At 47.5% G+C, this 13,747-nt stretch overlaps 1 protein-coding gene across 4 annotated transcripts in view; it reads right to left on the bottom strand.

Annotated features, from left to right (window-relative positions):
• The window catches only part of VPS13D (vacuolar protein sorting 13 homolog D), a 241,022-nt gene extending 230,976 nt beyond the window's left edge, over positions 1-10,046 (bottom strand). For 3 of the 4 annotated variants that reach the window (XM_025855733.2, XM_025855732.2, XM_073903327.1), the window contains exons 1-3: positions 9,947-10,046; positions 6,740-6,913; positions 201-278 (exon numbers count right to left, since the gene is read on the bottom strand). In XM_025855733.2, coding sequence (XP_025711518.1) covers positions 201-278; positions 6,740-6,836 — 175 coding nt within the window. In that variant the 5' untranslated portion in view covers positions 6,837-6,913; positions 9,947-10,046. Of the gene's footprint in view, positions 1-200; positions 279-6,739; positions 6,914-9,893; positions 9,910-9,946 lie in introns of those variants that run through there. The other variant, XM_073903328.1, reaches the window with a different exon arrangement.
• Positions 10,047-13,747: the final 3,701 nt, after the last annotated feature.

The following is a 13,747-nucleotide window of genomic DNA, read 5'->3' on the forward strand; positions in this document are numbered from 1 at the left end:
AACACCTGACCTCCCCACTGTTACCCCAAGGTCACCCTGACAGAAAAGGCCACACTCAAGGACTGATCTAAACTCCCTATTTCCTATCCTGCCTCTTCCTCCTCAAACAGAGCCAAACCCAAGGGCTCTGGGTTTTCCTGTCCCAAGCAGTGGAAGAAGCAGTGGAAGACTGCCTCCCTCTCCTGCAGAGTTCCACATACCAGCTTTGACTTCAAACGGTAATTCCAGTTCTTTCAAGGCATCTTTCTTTAAGGGCAAGTTTTCCAACTCAACAGCACCTGAAAAATAAAAACAACAGCATGAAATGTTCACCCAACACAGGCAGTAGGCACCTACTGTGTGCAAATCTTGGAAGGTTAAAGGGAAAGTTTTACAGCTCAGCCTGGCCAGAAAAAGCCAGGAGCAGCACCTCGACCAGCTGTGTACTCTGCCTACACTAGTTTCCTGACCATCCCACTCTGACGGCTGAAGCTCACCAGCAGGTGAAGGGTGTAGGCAGGAATCTTTTTCTATAATAAGCCTGATAGTACATATTTCAAGCTTTATGGTATCTGTTGTATATTGTCTCTGGTGTTTTTGTTTGGTTTTGTTTTGTTTTTTTTACAAGCCTTTAAAAATATAAAAGCCATTCTCAGTTGGGTTTGGTCCGCTAGCCAGTTTGCAGACCCCTAGTTTAGGCGAATATTCACTAGATGACCATTAATATCTGAGTCAGCTGGGAAGAAATGCAGGCTCCAGGGCCCCCTGGAAGACATCGCTGCGACTGAAACACAGAAATCTGCAATTTTCAACAAACTCCAGCAACCCACCCACCCCCCAACAAATGGGTCTACTGCACGCAACACCTGAGAGGCCTTGAAGAGTTCAATAAAATTGGTCATCAAAAGGAATTCTACTCTCCCCTCTGGAGAGACCAGCTCCACACGTTCTGCTCCACATCTACACTTGCAGGCTTAATCACCTGTCCGAAAGCAAAGAACAAACCACTGCTGAAGGTCCTTTTCAGATCCAGCTTTTATAGGACTTAAACCTAGAGGTTCGACATGTCTCTGAACGGCCAAGGCTCTCTGCCTCGCGCTCACTCTCCCAGCTGTGGAAGTTATGCGTCCACACTGACATACCACTCCCCAACCTCTAGCAGGCATTGTGCTGGCCACTGGGAATATGAAAAGAGAAGGCAGGGTCCCCATCCTAGAGGGCAGAGGAGACAGCCATAATTCTACAAAACTGTTTACACAACTTAAGGCAATTTCTGAGAACAGGGGTACAGACAACCACCCAGGAACCACTGGTACAGGAACTCAGAAGAGAGGCAAGCCAGCCAAAGACAAACTAATACAAGAAACGATTACTTTTTTCCTTTAAATGACTGTTCAAGACTTGTGGGTAATTGGCTTCTGAAGTATTCGAATCTAGCAGCTTGGCAGATGCTGAGCAAATGCAACCAGCTTGTTTTAGACGTTTGCAGGAACATGTGTCCCCATGTGGGTCCTCCCACAGCTTACGACTAACCAAAGGGAGATGTTAATAACCCCCAAGAGCCCAGAAACAACTCTATTTCCACATTCGGGGAGTAAATGATCATGGGGGGGGGGACATGAAACATGTTCCTCAACAGTTGAAACTGACTTAAAGGGGGAAAGCATATGGTTTCTTCTTTTGAAAAGCATCATTTGCAATTTGAATCATTTGCCCTATTTTTCAGTACCCAAATTTGTCACAAAGGCAGACAGCACTAGGTTTCCTTGGCTGCTGTGCACCTTGGGGAAGTGGACGGAACAGTAGGCAGCCCACACCAGGCAAAATTAATGCTGAAGTGCGGGGAGCGAAAGAGGTGCTCTAGGAAGGAGAAGAAGCCGGGGAAAGGGCAGCCTCCAGCATATCAGAAACAAGCAGCAGCGGCCGGTCAGTCGGTGGCTCCAGACGGAAGGCTCACTGATTCCCCACCCACTCAAATATGCACCCACACCTGGCCCTGCTGGGAAAGGTCCCTCAAGGGACCCAGAGTAGGTGAGGACTTTATAAATGATAACGCTCTTCGTTTCTTTCCAGGCAGATAACGTGCAGGCTTATTCCTGGACGTCTCTTCCCAAAATGCCTCAGCTTAGCTGAGCAAGAAGCAGAGTCCCTAGAACTGGGGTACATCTAGAGGCTGGTGGCTTTTCGGTCAGCACTGATGACTGCTGACCTCTCTTCCCGCGGCTCTGCATCACTTAGAAAGCCAGCCTGAGGTGCAGAGCTGATAGGAACAAAAAGGAGGGCGCCTGGGTGGCTCCGTCGTTAAGCGTCTGCCTTCGGCTCAGGTCATGATCCCAGGGTCCTGGGATCGAGTCCCACATCGGGCTCCCTGCTCGGCAGGAAGCCTGCTTCTCCCTCTCCCACTCCCCCTGCTTGTGTTCCTGCTCTCGCTGTCTCTCTCTGTCAAATAAATAAATAAAATCTTTAAAAAAAAAAAAAAAAAGGAACAAAAAGGAGGGGGGCCCTAAGTGCTGGGCCACAAACACAGATAGGCCCGCAGCCCGAAGTTCAGGCCCTGACGTGACTCCGGCAGCTGCTATCTTCTGGCCCCAGACCATCCCGAACGTGCCCTGCGAGTTTTCTGCCCTCTGCCTGTACTCACAAGCTGCACTCCACCTGGAACATGGTGACCTGCCCTGCGCCACCTGCCAAACTCCTGCTTGGCTCCCTCCGTCATAGCCTCCCCAGAGTTCTCCCAACAGGGTGAATGACTCCCCTGCTTTGCACCCCCCTCCGCACTGTGCCTGCATCTCTAGTGGGACAATATATACTGCCTGGCATGACTAACAAGTTAAGAGGTGTCCGAGGGCAGGGACTACCGATGTGGAATAATAGGAAGAGCAATCATTTAGTGAGATCGTCCTAGTGCTGAGCACTCATCTCCATCATCTCATCTAAGCCTCTCAATAATATGAGGAAATACAATTATCTTCTCCACTCTGAGGTGAGGAAAATCAGGTGTAGAGGTAAGCAATCTTCTTAAAAATCACAGAGATAGGACACCCGGGTGGCTCAGTCGGTTAAGCGTCTGCCTTCAGCTCGGGTCATGATCCCAGGGTCCTGGGATCGAGCCCCGTATCGGGCTCCCTGCTCAGCAGGGAGCCTGCTTCTCCCTCTTCCCTGCAGCTCCCTCTGCTGCTCCCCCTGCTTGTGCTCTCTCTCTCTCTCTCTGTCAAATAAAATAAACAAATAAATAATCTTCCAAAAAAAAAAAAAGTCACCGAGCTGATAAGTGGTAGTCCTAGAGTTCGTTCCAGGTCTGTCTGATCTCAAATGGCAAGAGGAGGCTTAAGTAACTTGCTCACAGTCACAAACAGCTGTTAAGTGGTGAGACCAGGCTCAGACCCTACTCCTGAGCTCCTGGTATCTTCTACTGTTCCCCCTTTTTTGTTATCAGTCCATAACACAGAGCCGTACCCAAAGCAGGTGCTCAATGGTGCTTGCTGAGAGACTGAACAAATAAAATCATATACAAGTTCTCTCTCCTTCGACTACTTGTATGCTATTTTGCATTTTTATTACTTTTAGTATGTGTGCACCCTTGAAGTCCAACCCAAGCCAATCATATGCTGATGATCATGACAATAGGGGATGATGATTGACTGAGGGCCCACTATCTGCCCAGAACAGTTCTAAGCTCTCTGACCTACATTAATTCTAGTCCTCAGAACCTTATGAGACAGTTAATATTCTCTCCAACTTGCAGAAAGGAAGAATTTGAGAATTCATGAAGAACTGGAATAATTTGCCCAAGTTACTAGTAAATGGAAGAAATGGGATTCAAAACCAGTCTGACTAGGGCACCTGGGTGGCTCAGTCAGTTAAGCCTCTGACTCTTGATTTCGGCTCAGGTCATGATCTCAGGGTCACGAGATCAAGCCCCAAGTTGGGCTCTGCACTGGTTGTTGAGCCTGCTTAAGATCCTCTCTCCCTCTGCACCACGACCACCACCACCACCACCACCACCACCACCCCAGCTTTCTCTCTCTCTCTCTTTCTCTAAAACGAAACAAACAAAAAAACAATCTGGCTATAAAATTCATACTCTTGACCACTATCCCCATCTTCTTGGCATCTCCCAGAGCATCTCAGACACTAAATATCTGCAGATGGACCGAAATAACTTTCTCATTCCTATACATGACCCTCTGCCTCCAAACACTGCTTTAACTACAACTGCAAGGCTCAATGCTCCAACACTTTCCTAGCCAAGCATTGTGGTGTGCTTTGAATCCATAAGGATGGGGCACCACCCTAACACTGGTTATGAAAGAAAAATTATTTTTCTTCAGGAAACAAACTGAGGGTTGCTGGAGTGGTGGGGGGTGGGAGGGATGGGGTGGCTGGGTGATAGACATTGGGGAGGGTATGTGCTATGGTGAGCGCTGTGAATTGTGCAAGACTGTTGAATCACAGATCTGTACCTCTGAAACAAATAATGCAATATATGTTAAGAAAAAAAAAGAAGAAGAAGATAGCAGGAGGGGAAGAATGAAGGGGGGGAAATCGGAGGGGGAGACGAACCATGAGAGACGATGGACTCTGAAAAACAAACTGAGGGTTCTAGAAGGGAGGGGGGTGGGGGGATGGGTTAGCCTGGTGATGGGTATTAAAGAGGGCACGTTCTGCGTGGAGCACTGGGTGTTAAACGCAAACAATGAATCATGGAACACTGCATCAAAAACTAATGATGTAATGTATGGTGATTAACATAACAAAAAATTTAAAGGAAGAAAAGAAAAATTATTTTTCTATTCTGCAAAGAGAATATTTTTTAAACAGGAAGCACAGAAAAGCACTTTGAAGCATCAGAGAGATACACACAGTTGTCATTATGAGATATATTCTAAAACAGATTAGAAATCTGTTTAGTAATAGAGTCCATGATATATCGGATACCACAAATTTCTACTTATTCATTTCTTTGGTAAACATCCTCTTACCATATCACTCTTGAAAGAGCTAGCTCTTTTATTAACAAGGTTATGGTCTACAATTCCCTCTCTCGGCCCTGATACCTGCCCTGTGCAACCTGGTTAGCTGCACAGCATGTATGAGAACTGCAGTAAGTGACCAAAGAGGTAACCTTGATGCTACTCTCGTCCTTTGAACACATCCTCGTCCCTGACAGACTGGTGGCTTTCACCTTGCACTTAGCAGCTCCCTTCTAAGGACAGGAGGGAAAGGTCAGGACAGAAGTTAGAGATGAAGAAAAAACCTACTTCTGTTTCCAGTGAAAGGAGGAGAGTGGGAGGGGCAAGCGAAGAGCTCCCTACAGCCTATGGCTCCCACAATTCTTTTACTGGTTTAGATGGGTCAGAAAAACCTGAAAACAATATTTCTGGGAACAAGTAAGCCATGGGCACCCTATTCTCACAGACTCCACCACAATCTGTACCACTGCCATCTCCACTAACCTGTCCTGGTCTACTTGCCAAAACCCACACCCCCAGGAAGGTGAGCTTCCCATCGTATTTGAGATCTCCTTTCCATTTTCTGGGCTGCTACATGCTTACAGACCATCTCCTTTCCCTAGATTTGTTCAAGCATTCCATTTTGAGTTGAGCAAAGAGAACTTACATTAAAACAAGGAGAAGGAAAAAAAAAAAAAAGCGGTTTTCCAATCCTCACACCAGTTCCCTGCACTGCATTAAATCACATATAGGCATTTACCAAGGATAGGCCTGTAAAGGCTAAAGTGTCTCAAGCTTTATTCTATCAAACACCCCACAGTAACATATTTTAAAGCTTCAACTTGGTGTTTATTATACACCAGCAGGACAGGAGCTTTAAATGTCATTCCATTTGATCCATTTGAGCCTTACAGCAACCCTGGAGAGGTATATTATCCGCTTTTTCTTTTTTTTTTTTTCCTTTAAGAGTTTATTTATTTATTTTAAGATTTTATTTATTTATTTTTAAAAGCTTCTTTTTTTTTTTAAGATTTTATTTTTTATTTATTTGACAGAGAGAGACACAGTGGAAGAGGGAACACAAGCAGGGGGAGTGGGAGAGGGAGAGGCAGGCTTCCCGCCGAGCAGGGAGCCCGACAGCGGGGTTCGATCCCAGGACCCTGGGATCATGACCTGAGCCGAAGGCAGACACTTAAGGACTGAGCCACCCAGGCACCCCTAAGATTTATTTATTTATTTGAGAGAGAGCATGAGTAGGAGGAGAGGCAGAGGAAGAGGGAGAAGCAGACTCCCCACTGAGCAGGGAGCCCGATGTGGGGCTCAATCCCATGATCCTGGGATCATGACCTGAGCCGAAGGCACACGCTTAAGCGACTGAGGCACCCAGGTGCCCCTTACCCGCTTTTTCTAAAGAAACTAAGGCTCGGAATTTCAATGGCTTGTTCACATAGCTAATGAGTAACACAACAGGATTTGAAACCAAAGTCAATGCCACTGTCATTAAATCATGGCCACCTCCATAAAGCTTCATAAAGCTAAAAAATCAACTGGGATAAAAAATCAACAGTCACCAGCAGTATAGTCTTTTTCTTTTTAATATTTAATAGTTCCCTAAAAATCTATAGCAATACAGCTACATACTTAAGTTACCCTGTAATAATAATCAGCGTCATGGGGGAGAACTTATTTCCTTTTACACATACTTAGTACAAAGCCATCTGGGCATTATGTTTTACTATTCCCAGTAAAACAAAATGAGTATTAAAAAAATTGAAATGCTTTACCAAAAAAGAGATACATGTACTCACCTTTCAGAAGCGCAACAGACAGCTGATCAGTGTTCAGGTTATTGACGTATTTTCCCAGATAGGTATTGAGAACCCAGGCTACAAGACCTTCCAACATGACTATATCCTCAAGATAAGGTGTTTAAAAAATCATGGATCATTCTTTACTTCTCTCTCTCATGGTCACAGAAGAATCTATGAAAGAAAAAGGAAAAAAAAAAAGGAAATCAACAGAAAACCAGATGCTTTTCTAAGCTGATTTCCTACTCTACCTTCCCTAAAGGTGGACGAATGCAAAGCAGATTTAAGAAAAGATGGGGTGACCAGCACTGTAAGATGCCTTGTTAGCAGAGTATCAAACTAACACATCTACGTTCTGACACAGCTACAAGGGACGGTCACTTAAAATATAACAAAACATACCTATAATTCCAAGTTGTCTATCCTTTCGATGTAACCGATCATTAAACTGCTTGCCTTTAGTAATTCACCTTGGCATCAGACTGTCCTGGTCAGGGGTTCTCATCCAAGTGTAACTGGGCAATGTCTAGACACATTTTTTATTATCATGACTGGGGGTTGCTACTGGTATCTTGTGAGTAGAGACCACGGAAACAGCTAAACATCCTACAATGCACAAGACAGCTCCTCCATGGCAAAAGAATCATCCAGCCCAGATTTCAACAGGGCTGAGGTTGAAAAACCCTGTCCTTAAAAAAAAAAGAAAGAAAAGAAAGAAAGAAAGAAAGAAAGAAAAACCTTGCCCTAGATTAAGGCAAAATGTCCTAAGAGATTTCAGTGAACTTCATATTCTACAATGATCCTCTTTAAGCCTTCCCTAATTCAATTGTGCAAATTTGTCCATCAAGATCATTCATAAAATAGCATAAATGAAAGGGAGAAGGCAGGGGTTTATCACTCTTCTTAAATGTTCCAGAACTGCATTACAGGAACCCAGGCACCAGATGATGCTGATACAATGAACTATCTTAGTTAGTAACACAAATACAAGAGATCCTCTGGTTCCAGCCAGAGTATTTACATTCAGTACTGCTTTACCATTACCTATAAGAAAACTGTGCTTATTAGCACTGCAAAAAATATACAGGTTACTTTTAGTATTGTAAAAAGTTAACGTGAGGGAACTTGAGACATCAAAGTTTAAATGTGTTCTGAAATTGCTCAGCTAGCTAGCAGATCCCAATTAGACCTGTGAGTTCCAAATCCTGCTCTGGGCCAAGCACATCAGACACCAGCCCACCATGCTGGACACTCCAGATTCGCTATGGCATGTGTCCCACTTGGAACCAGCCCTTTCAAGATCCTTTTCAGGCACTCTGCCCCACCCCCAGTGATTCATCGTAGTGCCAGAAGATACACTTATCTCAAATGAAAGGCTACCACCCAACAAAGACCCAAAACACAAGGCCCTGTAAGAGTTAACTGAACCTCCAGGAAAGACCAACTTTTGTCAACAGTGTCTTGCACTTCCAGCAAGATTCATTTTTATTTGCTATCAGTGACAGTAAAAATAAACAAGTAAATAAATAGCATTTGATGAAATACTGATTTCTTTCCAAAGACTTTAAGCCATATTTTGTGTAAAACTAAGATTTTGCTAGAGATTACTGGATACATTTATTTAAAGGAGAGGTTACAAGAACAAATTCTTAAAACAAGAAATGTTTAACAGTCTGGTAAAAGAAACATTTCTATATTCTAACTCCAAACAAGTAAATCTGTGAAAACAAAATGTGAACCTGACTTATTCTAGTATTACTATGTAGACTCCAAACACACTTGGGCAGGGAGCCAAAATCAGAGTCCTCTTTATTTCTGAAGTTAATGCCATTGACTTCACCCCTAAAATGCCAACAAACTCTCTCTGAAGTGCCAGCTACAAATACTCTCCCAGGAGAGGGAAAACAACTGTCAGTTTGCACACAAGATCAGGCCCTACTCTACTTCCCCTGAAGGTGGAAGAATGCAAAATACAGATTAAGGAAAAGATGGGGTGAGAAGAACTGTAAATGCCCTGGTCAGTAAATTAAGACGCAAGCCAGAAAGTCTATTAGCTCAGCTAAGCATCTAATCCAGGCTTAAAGCCACTTCAAGGATTCCCTTAAGGAATCCGGTGTCAGGAAGGGCCGCCAGACTGGCTAGAATCCCAAAGTGTTTACACTCGGGTCCACCAGGGCTTCCAGGCATCCGCCTGGCACTAATTCGCACCTGACCTCCCCTAATCGGTGGGGTAGGTGACACTGGGGATCAGTGCGCAGCCCACGGGCGGGCAGACAGCCGGGCATGACCTTGAGCCAGGCCCCTCCCTCGCGGGGCGGCCAAAGCCGGGAGTAGGAAGGACCGGCAAAGGGACCAGGGCGCTGCTCCCCAAGCCGGCCGGGCCTGAGCGCGGTGGGAGCCGGGGAGAATAAGGAACCAGAGGGGGCGGGTGCCAGGCCTCGGGCCCCACAGGAATGGGACTGCCCTGAAGGCGAGGGTCCCACAGCTCTTCCTCCACCCGGTGGGCTCCAGGGAACGGAGACCCCCACCTCCCAGATAAAGGCCGGAGGAAACGGCGCCTGGTGGCTGGGGTCCCGCACCTGAAAGCAGGGATTCAGCTCAGGTGTGACCCCGGGGAGCGGGGGTAAAGGCCGGTTTGAGGCCTGAAGTCCCCCTCCCAGACCGTGACCCCAGAAGGCTGGTGGGTGGTTAAGACACTCTAGAGAACTGACCGGCGCGCCTATTCTTGGGCGTGAGATAGGGGGGCTCGCACACTGGGGTCCCTCACGAGACCGCGGCTCAGGCGGGAGACGCGGGTTGACACCGCCCCCAATCCCCCGGCACCAGGCTGCCGGGACCCCGAAAAGGGTGCCGGGTCCGGTGGGGACTCGGACTCCCAGGGCAGGGACGCCGGGGCGCCGAGAAACCCAGGCAGCTCCCAGCCTGTCAGTCCCCGGGGTGCCCGCGGGGGCTCGGATGCAGGCGGGTCCCCATGAAGGCGGCGGGCTCGGGGCCGTCGGGAGCGCGGACGCCCCAGAGCCCCCGGAGAAGCTCAGACAGCGGCAGGGCCGGACGCCGGGCTCCCCGGGCTCCCAGCGGCGCGCTCCCCTCAGGCAGGCCCGGGCCCCGGGTCCGAAGCGGAGCCGCGGCGACAGACAACGGGCCTACGGCCCACCTGCAGTCTCCGATCCCGTCCGCCGCCCGGCGCCGCCCCGCCTCGGCCGGTACCTGTCTGTGTCCCGGGCCGCCCGCCTAGCCCGGCAACTGCGCGGCGCGGCGCTTCCTCTCCCGGCTCCTCAATGGCGCTGGCCAGCGGCGCTCCGGCCCGTCCCGACCCGACCAATCGAGCGGGCGACGCGGCGGAGCCTGGCCAGCCGAGCGCCGAGTCATCGAGGAGGCGCCCCCTGCCGCCGGCGGCCGCCCGCGGATACTGCGGCTGGAGCGGGAGAACCGCCGAAGGAGCCCCCTAGCCTACAGGGCTGGGAGGAGACTGAGTCCCAGCGGAGGGCAGGGCCATATAAATTCGTGTGGCTTCGACAGTGTTGGGACCCAGGATTCTTCCTCCATCTGGCTCACCCACAGTGGGTTCCCCACTCAGTGGCCACAGGGGTCTGCTAAAACATATTTCAGACCAAGCCACTTCCTTGCTTAAAACGGCTTCCCCCTTATGCTTGAATTAAAATCCACCTCGTTCCAGAATCAACACCAAGATCCCACTGGATGTGGTCCATTCCTATTTCTGCCCCTCTCTCTGGCTCACTGCCCCCAGCATCCCTCAGTTCCCACCTCAGGGGACCCTGTGCTTTTGCCATTCTCTCTACTTAGCTTCCTTTTCCCCCCCGAGATCCCTGCTGTCCAGTAGAACTATAATACAAGCCACACATACAAGACACATCGTAATTTTTAATTTACTACTTGGTACGTTTTTAAAGAAGAAAAACGTAAAAATAAATAATGTATTTCCTTTAATTCAGTATGTCCAAAATATGATCATCTCAACCTGTAGCCAACAGAAAAAAAAAGAATCAATGAGGTATTTTAGGGTTTCTTTATAGTAAATTTTTGAAATTGAGTGTGTTTTTTACACTTACAGCACATCTCAATTACAAACCAGCCACAGTTCAAGTGCTCCATAACCTTGCGTAGCTGGTGGCTACAGAGCAACTTTGTATAGTCCTACAGTCAATTCCTTCTGGTTTCAAATATTCCAACTCAGACGGCATTTCCCTGCCATTTTATCTAAAGTTCCCTCCAACCATCACCCAGTTATATTTTCTTCACAGACCTTAATGCTACTTGAAATTACCTTATTTGTTTATACTTGCCTTGTCACCCTTCTCCACCCTGAAAGTTCCCTGAAAGCGGTGATTTTATCTTTTTCACAAATGCCTCTCCAGCACCTAGACATTGCCTAGCACAGAGAAGACTCATTTATTTTTTTTTTAAGATTTCTTATATATTTATTTGAGAGAGAGAGAATGAGAGATAGCATGAGAGGGAAGAGGGTCAGAGGGAGAAGCCGACTCCCCGCCGAGCAGGGAGCCCGATGCGGGACTCGATCCCGGGACTCCAGGATCATGACCTGAGCCGAAGGCAGTCGCTTAACCAACTGAGCCACCCAGGCGCCCGAAAAGACTCATTTAAAGGTGCTATACATGAATGAAGGAATAAAGGAACAAATGAGCACGTCATCTTGCCCCAGAAGGACAGGGAGAAGACCTCAGGCTCATAAAAAGTCAAAAGATAATCAAGGAGGCATGATGGCAAGCTTGCAACAGTGTATTTACCATAATAATTATCAGCTCTCATAATGCTAAGCTAATGAAGGTGACTGTGGGTGGAACATTCCTGGCAAGGCCTGAGTTCCTCTGAGGTGGGAACAACTTTTCAGAATCTCAATCCTGGGTCCACTCAGGGGCTGAGGTTTGGGTATAAAACCTCAGACTCCACAGATGGAAGGCAGAAGGGAAGGAGCCCATTAGAGCCGAAGGATCTCAGAGTCCAGATCTTCTAGCACAGAAACACTGGGCTATACCTGGGGAGTTTATTAAAAATGCAAATGCAAGGACACCATTCATTCAACTAGTATTACTGGAAGTCTTTGGGCCCTCACTTTGGAATCTGTGAAGGTACATTTACCAGACAGCAATCCTACTACATATTTACCCAAGAGAAATGAAATCACAGGTGCATGCAAAGACGTACAGGAATGTTCACAGCAGCTTTATTCATAGCAGTCAAAAACTATTTTGACTATTAGGGAAATAATCAAGATGCCCATCAGTAGAATGGATAAACAGACTGTCATGTACCCATACAATAGAATATTACTCAGCAGTAAAAAGGAACAAACTATTAGTACAGGCACCATCTTGGAGGAACCTTGGAAGTATTAGCTTTGTGTAAAAAGCCAGACCACAAAAGACCACACACTGCAGTGATTCCATTTCTATGATGTTCCAGAAAAGACCAACCTAGAACAGAACAAGCAGATCAGTGGTTGCTAGGGACCAGGTCTGGAGGGAGGAGACTGCCTAAGAAGAGGCACAAGGGGGGGCCTCTGGCTGGGTCAGTGTTAGAGCATGTGACTCTTGATCTCAGGGTTGTGAGTTCAAGCCCCATGTTGGGTGTAAAGATTACTTAAGAGGGCACCTGGGTGGCTCAGATGGTTAAGCATTTGCCTTCGGCTCAGGTCATGATCCTGGGGTCCTGGGATCAAGCCCCACATGGGGCTCTTGGCTCAGCGGGGAGTCTGCTTCTCCCTCTCCCTTTGCCTCTCCCCCTGGTCATGCTCTCTCTCTCTCTCTCTGTATCTCTCTGTCTCAAATGAATAAATAAAAAATCTTAAAAAAAAAAGATTACTTAAGAAAAAAATTTTTAAATAAAAAAAGGGGCATGAGGGAACTTTTTGGGGTGATGTCACTTCTATATCCTGACTGTTGTGGTGGTCACAAGGCTGTATACAGTTGTCACAATTCATTGAAGTGTGCACTTAAAATTGCTAAATTGTGTTTTCTGTCAATTATTCCTCAGTAAAGGTGATATTTTAAAAAATCCCTGCCTTGCGGGGTGGGAGGGATGCGGTGGCTGGGTGATGGACACTGGGGAGAGTATGTGCTATGGTGAGCGCTGTGAATTGTGCAAGACTGATGAATCACAGACCTGTACCCCTGAAACAAATAATACATTATGTTAATAAAAAAAAATTTGATAACTGAGGGGAAAAAAAATCCCTGCCTTCATGGGGCTTACATACCAGCAGGAAAGGAGAGGGTGGCAAAAAGCAAAATCAGCATAAAATATAGAGTGAACCAGATGGTTATAGGCACCAAAGAGGAGAATAACACAGAGGAACAAGGTAGGAAGGAGGAGGGTGCTGTTTTAAATTGGTGGCCAGGGGAGGTCTCAATAAGAAGACCCGCCGCCCTCCCAAATTATAATTCAGTGAGTCTGCAGGGGGACCCAGCCACCCGGGGGATGGGTTTGGAGATGCCGAGCTGGTTCCAAGCCCTCACTGTACAGAAGGGAAAACTGAGGACAAGAAAAGGGAAGGGACTTACTTAAGATCATGCAGAGAGACCAGAGGACAGTCCGGACTCTGCTGCAAGCCTGCAGCCCCCTCCAGTACAGCCCCCAGCCCTTCCTGCACCAGCCCACTGCCCTGAGCTGTCTGTCTTCACCCATTAGAGCAAAATTTATTGCTGTTATGGAGGACCTAAGGGACAGAGAGGTCAAATGTTGGCCTGCCCAAGAGGAAGGGTTGTGTTGGCCACAGGGAAAGTCCTCTGTTGGTCCCCACCCATGCTATGACCGCTGAAGCTACAGGCTATAGACACACCACAGGTAAGGGGCTGCACGAGATGGGGGATGTCCCTTAATCACCACCCACGAGAGACCCTTAGATCCACGTTGGCCCACAAGGGGCAAGTTTTCTGGGACAGGCCAGATTTGAGGGGCCTGCTTGGCACTCCCTCCAATAGACCGTTCCTCACCTGGCCTAGTGTGTATCAGGCTCCAGAATCCTCTAGA

This window comes from Callorhinus ursinus, unplaced genomic scaffold (assembly GCF_003265705.2).
Source record: "Callorhinus ursinus isolate GAN/ISIS: 27379988/994484 unplaced genomic scaffold, GSC_fseal_2.0 scaffold18, whole genome shotgun sequence".
Classification (NCBI taxonomy): domain Eukaryota; kingdom Metazoa; phylum Chordata; class Mammalia; order Carnivora; family Otariidae; genus Callorhinus; species Callorhinus ursinus.